This window comes from Lagenorhynchus albirostris, chromosome 15, assembly GCF_949774975.1.
Source record: "Lagenorhynchus albirostris chromosome 15, mLagAlb1.1, whole genome shotgun sequence".
NCBI lineage: Eukaryota > Metazoa > Chordata > Mammalia > Artiodactyla > Delphinidae > Lagenorhynchus > Lagenorhynchus albirostris.
In genome coordinates this window covers 4,516,426-4,530,325 of record NC_083109.1, presented here as the reverse complement: position 1 = coordinate 4,530,325, position 13,900 = coordinate 4,516,426, and the positions used below count along the sequence as shown (strand labels likewise).

Sequence of the window (13,900 nt, the reverse complement as noted above, 5' to 3'; positions counted from 1 at the left end):
CCTAAGAATTAACGGGAGGATGGTGGCCATTTGTTTAGGAATGTAGAGAGGCTGTGTGGGGTTTTTGTGAAATTGCGGTGCCTTGCAGATTAGGTGAGCTTTCAATCTCTCTTTAAAAGGGGCGGCGAAGAGGACCCGCAGGCCGCAAGGAGCAACAGCGATGGGTAGGCACATTCAAAACCAGAGAAACTTCTTCACACGCACATTTGACGCACACGAGGGTCATACTGGGAAACTGAGGGCACAGAGACCCGGGAAGAAAACCAAAATCATTTAAGGGCCATCAGCCATCTTGGTGTATGTCTGCAAACAGCATCATTTCTTAACATTTCAGAGCAAGTGAAGTGCAAAACAATTTTTTTTGGCCAACCTTAAAGTATAATTAGATCCAGCTGGGGGGAGGCTATAGATTTCAACTTTAGACGACCAGTTTAGGGTTTCTCTGCAATTGATGTTTTTCCATATGGTTTCTATCCTCCCCCCAAACCCCCAGCTCACCATTTGAATTGGCTACTTGCTTTTAAAACTGGCTACTTGTTTTTAAAACTACTAAATTCCATCTGCCCAGTGGTTGGTCTGATTTTAAAATTTCAGACCTCTGGGGGGGGGTTTAACCTCTATTAAAATACGTGGTGCCACACTGTCCTTAATTTTGGGAAAACAAAATGCCGAGGAGGAGGGGAGGTCATTGTTGAGAATGATCTCGAAAAGCCTCTGGTCTTTTTAAAATTGTCAACTTTATTTTAACCCAAGGCACTTTATGCTAGCTAGTGGACAGGAAATTAATGATGGCCTCCATCTTTTTCCATTCATTATCAAATTATTTTTTTTCTTCACTTCCTGCATCCGCAATGCCCATCACGCCCGTGCGCCCGCGCACACACACGCATGCCAGGTAACCCTCTGAGCACTGCTTTGCTTATTCAGCTTGCAGTGGGGGAGCAGCTATTTCTCCTGAGAACATGCAGAGCCGACTGACCTAGCCTAGGGCATCTCAAAGAAATAACTTCTGTGGCCTGGGAGGGGAGGGGCAAAGGATACGGGGGGGGGGGGGGGGTCGGGACCAAGTAACTGACACATGTTTGTTCATCTGTTTTTTTTAGACAACATTACCCCTAGATGATGGCTTCAGTGTCTCATCTTCCCGGCTATGTCCTATCACACTTTGCATGCTGGAATTGCCCGTCTTAGGAACTTCTAATAAGAATACTATTCTGTTGGGGAGGGGGGAGGGGGCCCTACCACCTAACCTCTAAAGATAACAACAAAAAAAAAACCAAAAAAAAAAAAAAGAATCCCTAATTGACAAAAATGTAGTGTATCAACTATCCAAGGCATCTACATAAAAAGTGATTGACAGTTTACTGTACCAAAAGTTGGCATTTGAGAGCTACGACACATCTTTACTGAGCCACCTACTGTGTACTAGATGCTATGCTAGACCCCTGAACCCTTCTAATACCTACTAACAGCCTGCTCGTCTATCTGTGACTCTGTTCTACAAGTAGAAATAAGTATTAACATATGTGATAAATAAAAATTATCTGCATGTCTCAGCAATCCCTGTATCTTGCGTCTGTCTTCTGTCTTTTCCCACCAAAGGGAAAAAAGAAAGGCATAAAGATAAAAATGGTATAGAACTTAGTACGACATAGCCTTCCCCTAATACTTAGCTGAAGGGGGGAGCGGGGTGGGCAGCTCTTAGAATTCAAACCTAGCATAGAAAGCAGCCCTGATCTGCTTTATACGTGGGGGGGGGGCGGCGGGGAGAAGCTACAATATCCTATAAGTACTTCCAGCCCCCATTTTTCAGTCCATCAGAATTCTAGCAATTGATATACAATTTGGCTTTGTTAAGTAGCTTAGAGACATCTGAGGAATTTTCTCCGAATGTCACAATCAACATTAAGTTCATTAAGCGATAGTAAAAATTATGATAAACCTACCAGCCCCCAGAATCATAGCTCCATCTACAGAGTAACTGCTTCAATGGAGGAATTTTTATGTTTTAGTATTACACGCCCGAATTAGATTTTAGATTTCTATTTTAGCTGTTTTATACTTGATATACTCCCACACCTATTCACATACGTAGATGAATACTGAACACGTTCTCAGAATATCCGTATTTAAGACTGGAAGTTTTCCAATTATCATACTACTACTTAGACCAAAATATCAAACTGAATGAAAGAATCAGGTTTCTGGAAATAACTTTGCTCTTGCTCTTTGTTCATTTGGGTATTAAATACCCGGACATATCTAATTTTAACTCTGGTGGGACCATAAAAACAGGTTAAAGGCTCTCAGTACCATGAAAGTGGAGCTTGTATCTAATGAATGGGAATGGATTTGTCCTATGGGGTTTTGACTTTGAATTCCTGGGTGAACGTTAGGGACAAACACGTGTCCTTTTAAAACTCCAACGTCTTAAATACCTGATTCAGACTGTAGCACCAAGTCTGGACACGATTAGTAATTTTCAGAAACGTACGAAGCAGAATAGCCCCACAGAGAGGGGTCGGGACACTCGCCCTTTAAGCCTAGGGTCGTTGCGTTAAGAGTCTGGGGGCTTGGGGCACGGATCCCACTCTCCTGGTTGGCAGCACAGCTTTCATATCCGTGCCTGGAGTTCTCCCGACCATGAGGGGGTTCCTGGTACCATCTGTCGCCCCACACCCTCAGCCCCTGATGAGCACAGCACCTCTAAACCAGCTCCTGATTCCGGTGTGAGAGGGGCGGGGTCTCAAAGGCTAGTTTGCCCCTGGGGTAGGGATGAAATGCGATGAGATCATTCAGAAAACGAGGGCCCACCCCTCAAACGAATATGCAAGGAAAGGCCAGGTTCTCGAGGGGGCGGGGCTCTTGCAGGAGAGCACGTGACATCCCCCATCCCCCACCGCTGTGGTCCCCCGACCCGAGAGCCGCCTCCCCACGTCACATGCTGACCTCCCCCCTGGGCTGCACTTTGCTGTTACCCGCCCCCACTGCCCCCCCCCCACCCCGCGTGTCCTCCGCATTAATGTCCTGTCGTGTTCTGCCTTGAGGGGCTACGTGTTTAATTTCTACCTCCATCCCACGACTCTTGGGCAATTAACCCCGTGAATACGTCAAAAATGGGGACTCTCTTTAAAGACATTTCTTTAAAAATCCCGGCAAGAAGAACGTAAACTCTGTCTCCCCCTCTGTCGTCCTGCCTCTGTCACTCAGACCCTCCCTCCCTCAGCCTCAGTTCCCTCCTCTGTGAGGACAGCACCTTAGGTCCTCGTGACGGTGCTGTCACGTCCCAGGGCCCAATACGCAGTAGGTGTGTCATGGCTGTGGGTTCAGTACCCCATCCCACCCCCCAAACCAAGAGGTGACGCCTGGGCAGTAGAGTGGCAAGATTTACACCCTGAGCAAGAGGTCCTTAACCCCTAAAAACACAAATCCGAGAATGTTCCCTGGCTGTGCCTGTGATGAAGGACAGTGTCTGAAAGACACAGGGGGACAAACAACGTCAGGGGACCACAGAGCCAAAGGGCGTGGCCTTTATCTGTGGTCCCAGGGACCCTGAACGTAGATGGTTCCACATCTACACACAGGCCGTCCCAGGTGCCCAAGTTAATAAGCAACAAACGCTAACCTCTACTTAACGGAGGGACAAGAGCCACACCGCCTCCCTCCCCTCCCCCCAATAAACCCCAGATCATAAAGCCTTCCGGGGGCAGAATGTTATTTTACCTTATTCACATCGAGGGATCGATCTATATTAACATCATCAACTAGGAATGTCATCCACTGCTGCTGGCTGCAGTGACTATTGAAATAAACAAAAATAAATAGGGCCCCAAAGCCCTCAAATCTGTAATTAACACCACCACCTGCATTTCATCCACTGGTTGCCCGTGTGCTAATCCAGTGACTGAGGAAGCCCCAAGGCACACCTTGAACTTTTCCCCCTCCCAACCCCACCCCCAAAGCAGGGATGCTAGCAAGGGCCAGTAGGAACCTTTTCGGAAGTGCTGGTGTGCGGTGTGGGCCTCAAGAAAATGGAAGCACCCCTGAATAGTGAGGAGCCAGCCCCCACTTCTGGTACAGTAGCCTTGATCCTTATCTAGATGCCGACTTGGTAATCTGCCCCAATTGGGCGTGTCCTCAGGACACAGTCTGGGAGGTTATCATTTAAAACCACCTTTATTCTCCAACCTCTGCACCGATCTAAACCACCACTCCTTCAAGAACAGAATACTATTTTGGTTGGAAAATCGTGATTGAAGCGACACTGTGAGTCAGCGTGATGCAATATGATTTTTTTTTTCCTTTTCAATCCCACTGTAGTGAGAAGGCAACCAAAGTGCAGGACATCAAAAACAACCTGAAAGAGGCCATTGAAGTACGTGCCTGGTCCTTTTTGTCATTCTTTTAGCCTCCCTGTCACACAGCGCTGTTCCCCTGACCGCTTTGCTCCGTCATTTTCAGACCATCGTGGCCGCCATGAGCAACCTGGTGCCCCCTGTGGAGCTGGCCAACCCCGAGAACCAGTTCAGAGTGGACTACATTCTGAGCGTGATGAACGTGCCGGACTTTGACTTCCCTCCCGTAAGCTGAGCCCGTGCCCCTTCCCACCCCGCACACCCCCTGGGCTGTCCCCCGCACAGACACGCTGCCAGCAAAACCCATTTCTGTGATATTGACAGGAAACATCATCGTTAGAGCTTTGGTCAAGATGGATGAGCGACTTTCTGTCGCCCCTCGTGAGTCTTGGCTCGCCCGTCCCCACAAGTAAACATCACAGTTCAGTACTACAGCTCTCGCTGTATTAGATTGTAAATCTTTACGAGAAAAAGTCCTGAGTTGTGGCAGCCTTAATTATTCCCTTATACACATCTTGTGACAAACTGTTACGTATGACACACAAATGCTAATTGTCTGGCTAATCGAAGATATCCTAAGATACAAGGAATGCAGAAATGAGGAGCCAGCTCTGAGTTTTATGAACGGAAGGTCTTCTCATTTGAAACAATTTGCCATTTAACCTTTATTAAGGTTTTTCTAAAGTCAGTCCTTGTCTTGGGGCAAATGAAGTCTTTTCTCATTATTCAGAAAAAGGAAAGAAAAGACCTTCACCTAGATAAATCATAACCCAGGCACTGTCCTCTATGCACCCTGGCTGGCGTGGACACTGCTTACAAAGATTTGTCTGCTCCATAAAGAACTATTTTTAGGGAACACAAGATTGCCTGTGGCCCGAGCATATATGTTTTGACCCCTTTGTGGGGGAAGAATAGTTTATAAGAGGGGAACAGGAAACAAGATGGAAAGATGGGCAAGTTTATAAGGCCCAGAAGGAAAAGACTTGTCTACAGCAAAAACAATGACTTATTGTTGCCTTTTGTCAGGCTTTCGTGGGAATTTGTGTTTGTGTATTTTAAATGGGTTTGGCTGCAAACTTCTCCTAGCAAGGAAGCAGTATTAGTAAGTACGGCTAGGTAAATTCTTTTAAATGGAAAAGAAGTCGAGCAGTAAACACAGCACACATAATGCCAGACACAGACTCTTTCATGAGACGTGATTCTGTGTTTCTAATAGGAGAAAAAAGGCAGCCCGTTAAAAATACACCAGGACGGTGACCTCCTAAGAGGGTCTTCTGTTAGCTGAACTTCACGTTCCTGCCTACTTTTGACCCTTTTCTTGCTGCATTCACATTGCAGAAGAACCTCCTCTTTCCTTGTAAGGGACGAATTGCCCCGATACAATTAAAAATGTTATTCTGTTCAAATGAAATGTGAATCATGACCTGCTGCAGTTTAAAACCACGCCGAGGTCACTTGCTCGTTTGATCGACAGGCATTGATGGACAAGGTCGGATTTGCCAGCAAGTCCCAACCATAATATTTTTTTTCTAAAATTCAAATTTTCCTGGAAGGAAAATTTCGATCCCACCACATCTTCACAAATGAAAACGTCTTGTTTCCACGACATGGAATCATACATTGGCGGCGCCTCCTAATGAGTTTTTAGTTCTCCTAGATGAGCCGTTGGGTGAACAGACTTATTCAGTAGTCTACTCTGGCCCCGCCCCCCACTCCAAAAAATATAGGCTGAAAACTACCCGAGAACAGTAATTCGCAATAAGAGGACAGCTGGATTCAATTTCTGAATACGTTTAGCACACTGAAGGTCTTTATGAACGCCCATTCCTTCGTTCGCCCCGAAATTGGGAATTATCACGCCCAGGGTTGGTGGCAGAGTGAACTCCGGTCTCATTGACTTGGAGCAGCTCCCGCGTCTAAACCTTCCCTCTCGTGTTCACTTTCAGGAATTCTACGAGCACGCCAAGGCTCTGTGGGAGGACGAGGGGGTGCGTGCCTGCTACGAGCGCTCCAACGAGTACCAGCTCATCGACTGCGCCCAGTAGTGAGTAACCCCGTCTCCACATCCGCATGCGAGATAGGCACACACGGGCGCACGGAGAGAACCTTACAAACCTCGACTCCCACTTTTCAAGTTACTTGTAAATGAGTTCTTTTCATAGAAGCCAGCCAGTTATTCCCACCTGCGGTTAGAAAGTTCTAGTCTGATTCATTTGTTTTTAAAGCCCTTAATTGCACTTTTTAGTGCGGTGACATTATTTTTATACAAACAATTAATGCCTGTTAGAGCAAAATGATAATTACCTGCAATAAAGTGACATTCATAATTAATGAGCTTGAAGTAATTAATTGAATTGACCTCCAAGCGTTCAGGGAGATAGGGCAGCGCTCACACTTTGCATCAGGTAGAAATATTCTATTTTATTGCTGTAATGTAAAAACCTGACAAAGAGGAACAGTGAGGACAAAAATATGCCTCCTCCTCCTGGGTGACTGATAAGTTGCTTTGCTATTTCTGCTATCAGGTAGGTGACTACAGTAGCTGCCAGAGTGCCATGTTTCTGGTTCATCTAGAGTCGGGGACTGTGTTGAATTCCATTTCCTATCCTTATTTATTCATTCACACTGGGCCTTAATTCAAGGATGCTCCCCCCATGGGGTCCTTGCTCTGTCCTTTCATGGGCTGCCTTCCAGTGGATGTGATAACACAGCTGGAAAGTTGCCTTTTAAATAGTTTATGACCCTCCTTATCCTGTACATAACATAGCAAATATGTGAGGTTCAGAGCCATCAAAAATATTTTAAAGGTGTCGTTTGTTTGCTGACGTTGCACAAATGTACTAAGTGGGCTCAGTTATCATTTTCTCAAGTTGGATTGTCTTTTATGACCGGGGGAAGGGCAAGAGAGATTTGTGATGTTTTAGCCTCTCTCATGTAAGTAACTGAAACTCACAAACAATTTTGCTATTGAAAATATTAAGTAACCAGGACCAAGGTACCCCGGCTGGCTCAGAACAAGCTAAAATCGCATGACGTAGGAGCCCCACGCCGGAGGACCTTATTGTGAAAACATATACATGACGTAGGAGCCCCACGCCGGAGGACCTTATTGTGAAAACCACTCGAATAAACGGGAGGGAGGAAGAGGTGACAGCGCTCAAACAGCAAACGCAAAGCAAGCTCCCCAGAATCCTGTTAGAGACACATCACACAAGCTGATGTTAGGGGCTGTGAAACCTATCAATTTAGCTTTCCTTGGCCCTGCTTTCCCATCGAAAATGCATTTGATTCTTTTCAGTTGTCACACCTGTAGCTATTTTGTGATTTTTTTTTTTTTTTTTTTTTTTTTTAATATACAAGCAAATCTGTATATTTTTTCAAGGAGCAGAAAAACAGTCCATCTGGGCCGGTCCCTGTGGCCCTCCCACCCCCACCCGTTCTTCAACAAAGCCCCTGATTTTCTCAAAAGTTTGAGCTTAAAGCTGGAAGTGCTAATTATAGTAACGCAAAACAAATGGAAATCCTGGAATTGTTTGCCTTTTGTATTTTGGATCCAAGTCAGAAGTACAGGTACAAGATTAGGAGGGTTTAACCGTCCCAGTTTTGAGCGCTCTGGAAGTGGGGAGGGTGTAACAACTTCATTGATGAACAGTTAGCCAGTTTTTTTTTTTTTTGAATCTCACACCATTTGAAAGTTGTTTTTTTAAGGCAAAATTCAGTTACTCCTGCAACTTTATCTGAAAATGGCAACATTTGCACAATTTATGGAAAGTTTCAAGGGAACTCCAGGGAAAAAGGGAACATAGCTTGAATCTTAGAAAATGTCTTCCCCAGCCCGATGATTAAAGTAGCCCTGCCTTTGCAGTGACCAACGTGTTTCTGGTTTAACGGCCTTTATGTTAAAGTTGAGCTCCTGGTACCTTGCCCGTTCCTTAAGGTGCCTATTTTTATTTGTTGAGCTGGGGTTTGGCTGGCCTTACTCCAGATGTCTCTCTCACAAGATTTGGTGCTGATGATCTATTTATAGAACTGTGGTTCTGTTGCCATGGCAACGTGCTGCAGGCCAGGGCGGCTGGGGAGCTATTTCTGGCCCGGTGCTGTAATGTAAGACTGATTGGGCAAGTCGGTATATCCTCTAAGCCAGACTAACTTTAAACTGGTAAAAAGGAAGGGGCGGGGGGGGGGGGGGGGGGGGGGGGGACTTATAGAATTTCTTTAAATAGACTTTTCTCTCTTTGTGATTTTTTCCTGATTAGCCCACTTTACAACAGTCCAGACCCCTGCCCCCCAAAAAGCTGGTTTTAATATTAACTTTTCACAGTAATTAAATTAGTCCAGTCTTTTAGAAGTTATTTTTCCTAACAGTGTTATCTAGTCAGGCAACACAAGCAAGATACTTTTTACTTTGGGAACAGTTATGGCTGTGGAGCGGGAGATAGAAAACACTGCTTTTCCCCCTAAAGCTTTTGCATCACTAATGATGGCCCCTGAGACCGCCCCCGCCCCTCCACTGTACTTGCTCCCTGCCCAGATAAGGGTCCCTAACCTGGATGGCCGTGAGGTTTTTTGAAAACTCAAAGTTTAATATCTGGACTGTCCTATTTCATGGACCAAGTGGAACGGAAGGGAACTTTGTGTCTGTTTCCTGTTCACTGTGGTAAGGGCCAAAAGGGCCCCTTCTTAAAAGTAGAAGGAAGGGATACCCTTTCTGAGTAACTCAATCTTATTTTCATTAGTCCCTCGCTGGGGAGGGGGGGCGGGGGGAATCCTTGTTTCTTTAAAGTATGCCATCTTTTTCATTTAAAAAAAAAAATTGTGACGTGGAAGGGTACAGTTTTCAAACTACTCGCCATTTTAGTCAAAGGCAAACAATTTGAAAATCTGAATATTTTACTCAGTCTTTATCAAATGGCACAAAATCAGACCTGATTTTGGGCCTTCAGCTAATTGACATGCACAGAACCAGCCTTTTAAAATTAAAGCAAGACCAGAGCTCTGCACTGGCCTGTGCTGTACCTGTAGGCCAGGGGTCCTGAGAGCCCACCCCTAGTTCCTGGTTCCTAGACCTACTGGTCAGCCAGGTACATTTATCTTAAATTCTGTTTGCTCTAACCTTTTCTAAGGCATAAGCTTGGACTCATAATGAACACAAGCAAACTCCGCATTGACTTAATGCCAGGTAACTGGGGGGTGATCATTTCCATTTAGCTGGACTTGGCAGAGAGGCAGGAATAGTGGGCGAAGTGGCGTGAGTGTGTGCTCACCCCTGTGCATTCTTCTTTCCCTCCCAGCTTCCTGGACAAGATTGACGTCATCAAGCAGGCTGACTATGTGCCCAGCGACCAGGTATGCACACGGTCTCACAAGCAGAAGACGCAGAGCCCTCTTTCCCAACGAGTCAAGACTTTTGCTCCAGACTGTCAATTATTAATAATGTTTTGGTTGGTTTGGGTGAGATCCCTTGACCTAAGATTTTGTTTTAGGACCTGCTGCGCTGCCGCGTCCTGACCTCTGGAATCTTTGAGACCAAGTTCCAGGTGGATAAAGTCAACTTCCAGTAAGTAAATGGCTCCCTTTAAAAAAAAAAAAAAAAAAGAGAAAGAAAGAGAGAGAGAGATTTCTTGACGTTCCCTCTGGCAGGGAGAATGGTGGACCAGTGTTGGCCCTTGGGGTGACCAGGTGTCATTTCTCTCCTGCAGCATGTTCGACGTGGGCGGCCAGCGTGATGAACGCCGCAAATGGATCCAGTGCTTCAATGGTACGGAAGCCATGGGCTTCTCTGCTCTTTAAGGACATTTTGGTCTTTTCATCGTCAAGGATCATTTTCTCTTCTAACATGCACTGCTTTTGCTTTCTTGTGCCGAAGATGTGACTGCCATCATCTTCGTGGTTGCCAGCAGCAGCTACAACATGGTCATCCGGGAGGACAACCAGACCAACCGCCTGCAGGAGGCGCTGAACCTCTTCAAGAGCATCTGGAACAACAGGTTTGGGCGGTGACCCCCTGGTCTCCTCCCCACTGATCTCAAGGCCCTGTATTTGCATGGCTGGTAGAAAAGAATCTTGTGCGAGTTCTTGGGCAAGCATCTCAAACCCCTTGCAGAAAGAATCCTTTCTTTTCCTGAGCATTAGACCTGTGCCTCTCTTTCTTAGATGGCTGCGCACCATCTCTGTGATTCTGTTCCTCAACAAGCAAGATCTGCTCGCTGAGAAAGTCCTTGCTGGAAAATCGAAGATTGAGGACTACTTTCCAGAATTTGCTCGCTACACGACTCCTGAGGATGGTAAGTGTGGCCTTCTGCAGTTGATTAGTGCCCCCTTGGTCCTACGGGGTGTCTTGCGTATGTTAAAAATTTCTGTTCTGGATTTTTAAAATGAACATCCTCTAAGAATGGAACCCCCCCCCCCCCGCTCCCTCAACCACCACCACACTATAAGGGATCTGTAGGGGGGAGCCAAAGAACCTTATTTTAATCACTTAAGTAACAAAATATTTATATTCTTTGCAGCGACTCCCGAGCCCGGAGAGGACCCACGCGTGACCCGGGCCAAGTACTTCATTCGAGATGAATTTCTGGTGAGTAGAGACTGTCTTTGGTTCCCTCTCTCTGCTTGTTCTCTTATTTCTTAGGGGCATAAATTTCCTTACTTCTAAATTTGGGGATCAAACCATCCAGTTCCTCAGTGTTATTTCACCAATCGTCAGTATGAATTTAGCCTTTGTGCCCCTCAACTTGGGTTTGTTTTAACATAACATCAATGACTGGTGGGCAGTCCTTGGTAGGTGACCCCACTGCCGACAGGGGGACTTACTGGAGAGGCGGCACTGACCGAGTTTCCTTCTTTGCCCACAGAGAATCAGCACTGCTAGTGGAGACGGGCGCCACTACTGCTACCCTCACTTCACCTGCGCTGTGGACACAGAGAACATTCGCCGTGTGTTCAATGACTGCCGTGACATCATCCAGCGCATGCACCTCCGTCAGTATGAGCTGCTCTAAGAAGGGAACTTCCAAATTTAATTAAGGCCTTAAGCACAATTAATTAAAAGTGAAACGTAATTGTACACGCAGTTGATCACCCACCATAGGGCATGATTAACAAAGCAACCTTTCCTTTCCCTCAAGTGATTTTGCGAAACCCCCTTTACCCTTCAGCTTGCTTAAATATTCCAAATTTAGAAAGCTTAAGGCGGCCTACAGAAAAAGATAAAAGAAAAAAAGGCCACAAACGTTCCCTCTCTCTTTAAGTAAGTAAAATAACAGCAGCAAACAGAAATAAAGAAATAAAAGAATAAATGACATAAATGAAACAAATGAAATAAATATTGTGTTGTGCAGCATTAAAAAAATCAAAATAAAAATTAAATGTGAGCAAAGGATGTGACTCCCGTGAATTATTTGTGGTTTCGAGCAGACACCCATTGTCCAGGGTTTTGACCGCATCAGAAGTTGGGAGGCCCCCGTGGTGAGGTGACAAGGCCCCAAGGTTATAAGTGGGTATAAAATATCGCCACTCTATGTTTTTGTTGACCGAACCTTGGGTTTCTGAAAACAATTTGCAGACGATACAAAATGTCCACTTTGTCCTCCTCTCGAACCCATGCCCCATAGAAAACCACTAAGCCCCATCAAAAAAGTTCTATGCTTTGATCACTGCTGCCCTATCCAAAGAGTCTATCGACTTATACCCTTACGTATTGTCTCACAGTGTGCCTGCTTATCTGGTCTCCCCAAAGAGGTGTTTGAATTTCAGCTGTCTGTCCTGCATTAAGACAGCGACTCAGCTGGGTGGGAGGAATTTAGGAATGCAGTTTACAATCAGGAAAAGAGTTATTCAAGGAATGGTGTACAACGTATATTAAATCATCACGTTTTACACCTTAAATATCTTAAAATTTTGTCAGTTGTATCTCAGTAAAGGCGGGAGGTGGGGGTTGAGAAAGAAATGGTATAGCGACTTGGGGAAAAAAACTCGATCCCTACCTCATTCCATACACAAATGAACTCAGTGTGGGTCAAACACATATGTTGAAATACAACAAGTTACTTTTAAAAAGGTCATTTTTAGGGCTTCGCTGGTGGCGCAGTGGTTGAGAGTCCGCCTGCCGATGCAGGGGACGCGGGTTCGTGCCCCGGTCCGGGAGGATCCCACATGCCGTGGAGCGGCTGGGCCCGTGAGCCATGGCCGCTGAGCCTGCGCGTCCAGAGCCTGTGCTCCACAACGGGAGGGGCCCCAACAATGAGAGGCCCGTGTACCGCAAAAAAATAGTAATAATAATTAATTTTTTTAAAAGGCAATTTTTACAATTAAAATCTTGGTTTATAGAAGGCCTCTCTAAGCATGACCTAAGATTTAAAAAACAAGGCGCTGGGGTGGGGGAGGACCATACGAAAATTAAAATCAAATATGAATGGGGGTGGGAGTGGAGACTGGGTAAAAACCTGTAACAAAGGGTTAATTTCCCTAATACGCAAAGAGCTCTGAAGAATTAATAAGCAAGCACCTCTCGCAAAAATGGGCAAGGTACATGAACAAGCAATTTTACTCTTTAAAAAGGTACAAATAACTAATTATCCCTACCTTGTTCCATACACGAATGAACTCAACGTGGGTCAAACACATATGTTTAAGTACAAAAAGTTACTTTAAAAATGGCAATTTTTATAATTAAAATCTTGGTTTATAGAAGCATCTCTAAGCATGACCTGAGGCTATAAAAAAACATAAAGGGGTGGGGGATGACCATACAAAACTTAATATCAAATATGAATGGGGTGGGGGGTGGAGACTGGGTAAAAATCTGTAACAAAGGGTTAGTTTCCCTAATAAGCAAAGAGCTCTGAAGAATTAATAAGCAAGCACCTCTCGCAAAAATGGGCAAGGTACATGAACAAGCAATTTTACTTTTTTAAAAAGGTACAAATAACTAATTAACATTGGGGAAACCATGCAACCTCACTCATAATGAAGTGAAATACAAATAAAACAATATTCCACCACTGTTGGGGGAGGGGGTGGCCGCCAGCACTCATGGCCCCACATCAAACTCTGAATCCTTGGTGGGTTATGGCTTGGACCTGAGGTCCACTTGGGCTCCCTAGTCCTTCACCCCCCCAGGCTCATCCCTTAAGTTCACGGTCACCCATGGTGTGGCTTCCTGGAGGGGTGGGAGGGAGAGACCAGTTTGCCCCCAGCATCAATCATTGCACCCTCTGAAACTGGCCAAATGGGACATTAATCAAGTTGATTCTGTAATTCAGGCCAAAAACCTACTTCCTGTTCCATTTTCTAGGTCAAATTAATCCCAGCCAATTAATCCTCAAGCAGAGTATACCAGAGGTGAGCAAAGCATGCCCCACGGGGGCAGAAAAAGTAGCGAATACCCCATGTCCATAAACCTTCCCAAAGCTTCCTATGTAACATTCATTCACGTAAAAATTGTTGGCTTACTAGGTAGATTTCGTTACAAAATGACCCTCAAACCGCCCCCCCAAATTAACATATAATCTACACGAGTGCTTGCTATGCAAATATAGCCAGAA

The 13,900-nt window shown here is 45.3% G+C and overlaps 1 protein-coding gene across 12 annotated transcripts in view; it reads left to right on the top strand.

The window, feature by feature from the left end:
- The window catches only part of GNAS (GNAS complex locus), a 54,215-nt gene extending 42,481 nt beyond the window's left edge, over nt 1-11,734 (top strand). For 3 of the 12 annotated variants that reach the window (XM_060124406.1, XM_060124405.1, XM_060124410.1), the window contains 11 exons: nt 120-164; nt 4,321-4,375; nt 4,462-4,581; nt 6,302-6,399; nt 9,647-9,701; nt 9,839-9,912; nt 10,055-10,113; nt 10,222-10,342; nt 10,509-10,639; nt 10,865-10,932; nt 11,210-11,734. In XM_060124406.1, coding sequence (XP_059980389.1) covers nt 120-164; nt 4,321-4,375; nt 4,462-4,581; nt 6,302-6,399; nt 9,647-9,701; nt 9,839-9,912; nt 10,055-10,113; nt 10,222-10,342; nt 10,509-10,639; nt 10,865-10,932; nt 11,210-11,356 — 973 coding nt within the window. In that variant the 3' untranslated portion in view covers nt 11,357-11,734. Of the gene's footprint in view, nt 1-119; nt 169-3,304; nt 3,308-4,317; nt 4,376-4,461; nt 4,582-6,301; nt 6,400-9,646; nt 9,702-9,838; nt 9,913-10,054; nt 10,114-10,221; nt 10,343-10,508; nt 10,640-10,864; nt 10,933-11,209 lie in introns of those variants that run through there. The other 9 variants (XM_060124408.1, XM_060124414.1, XM_060124412.1 and 6 more) reach the window with 5 other exon arrangements.
- Nucleotides 11,735-13,900: the final 2,166 nt, after the last annotated feature.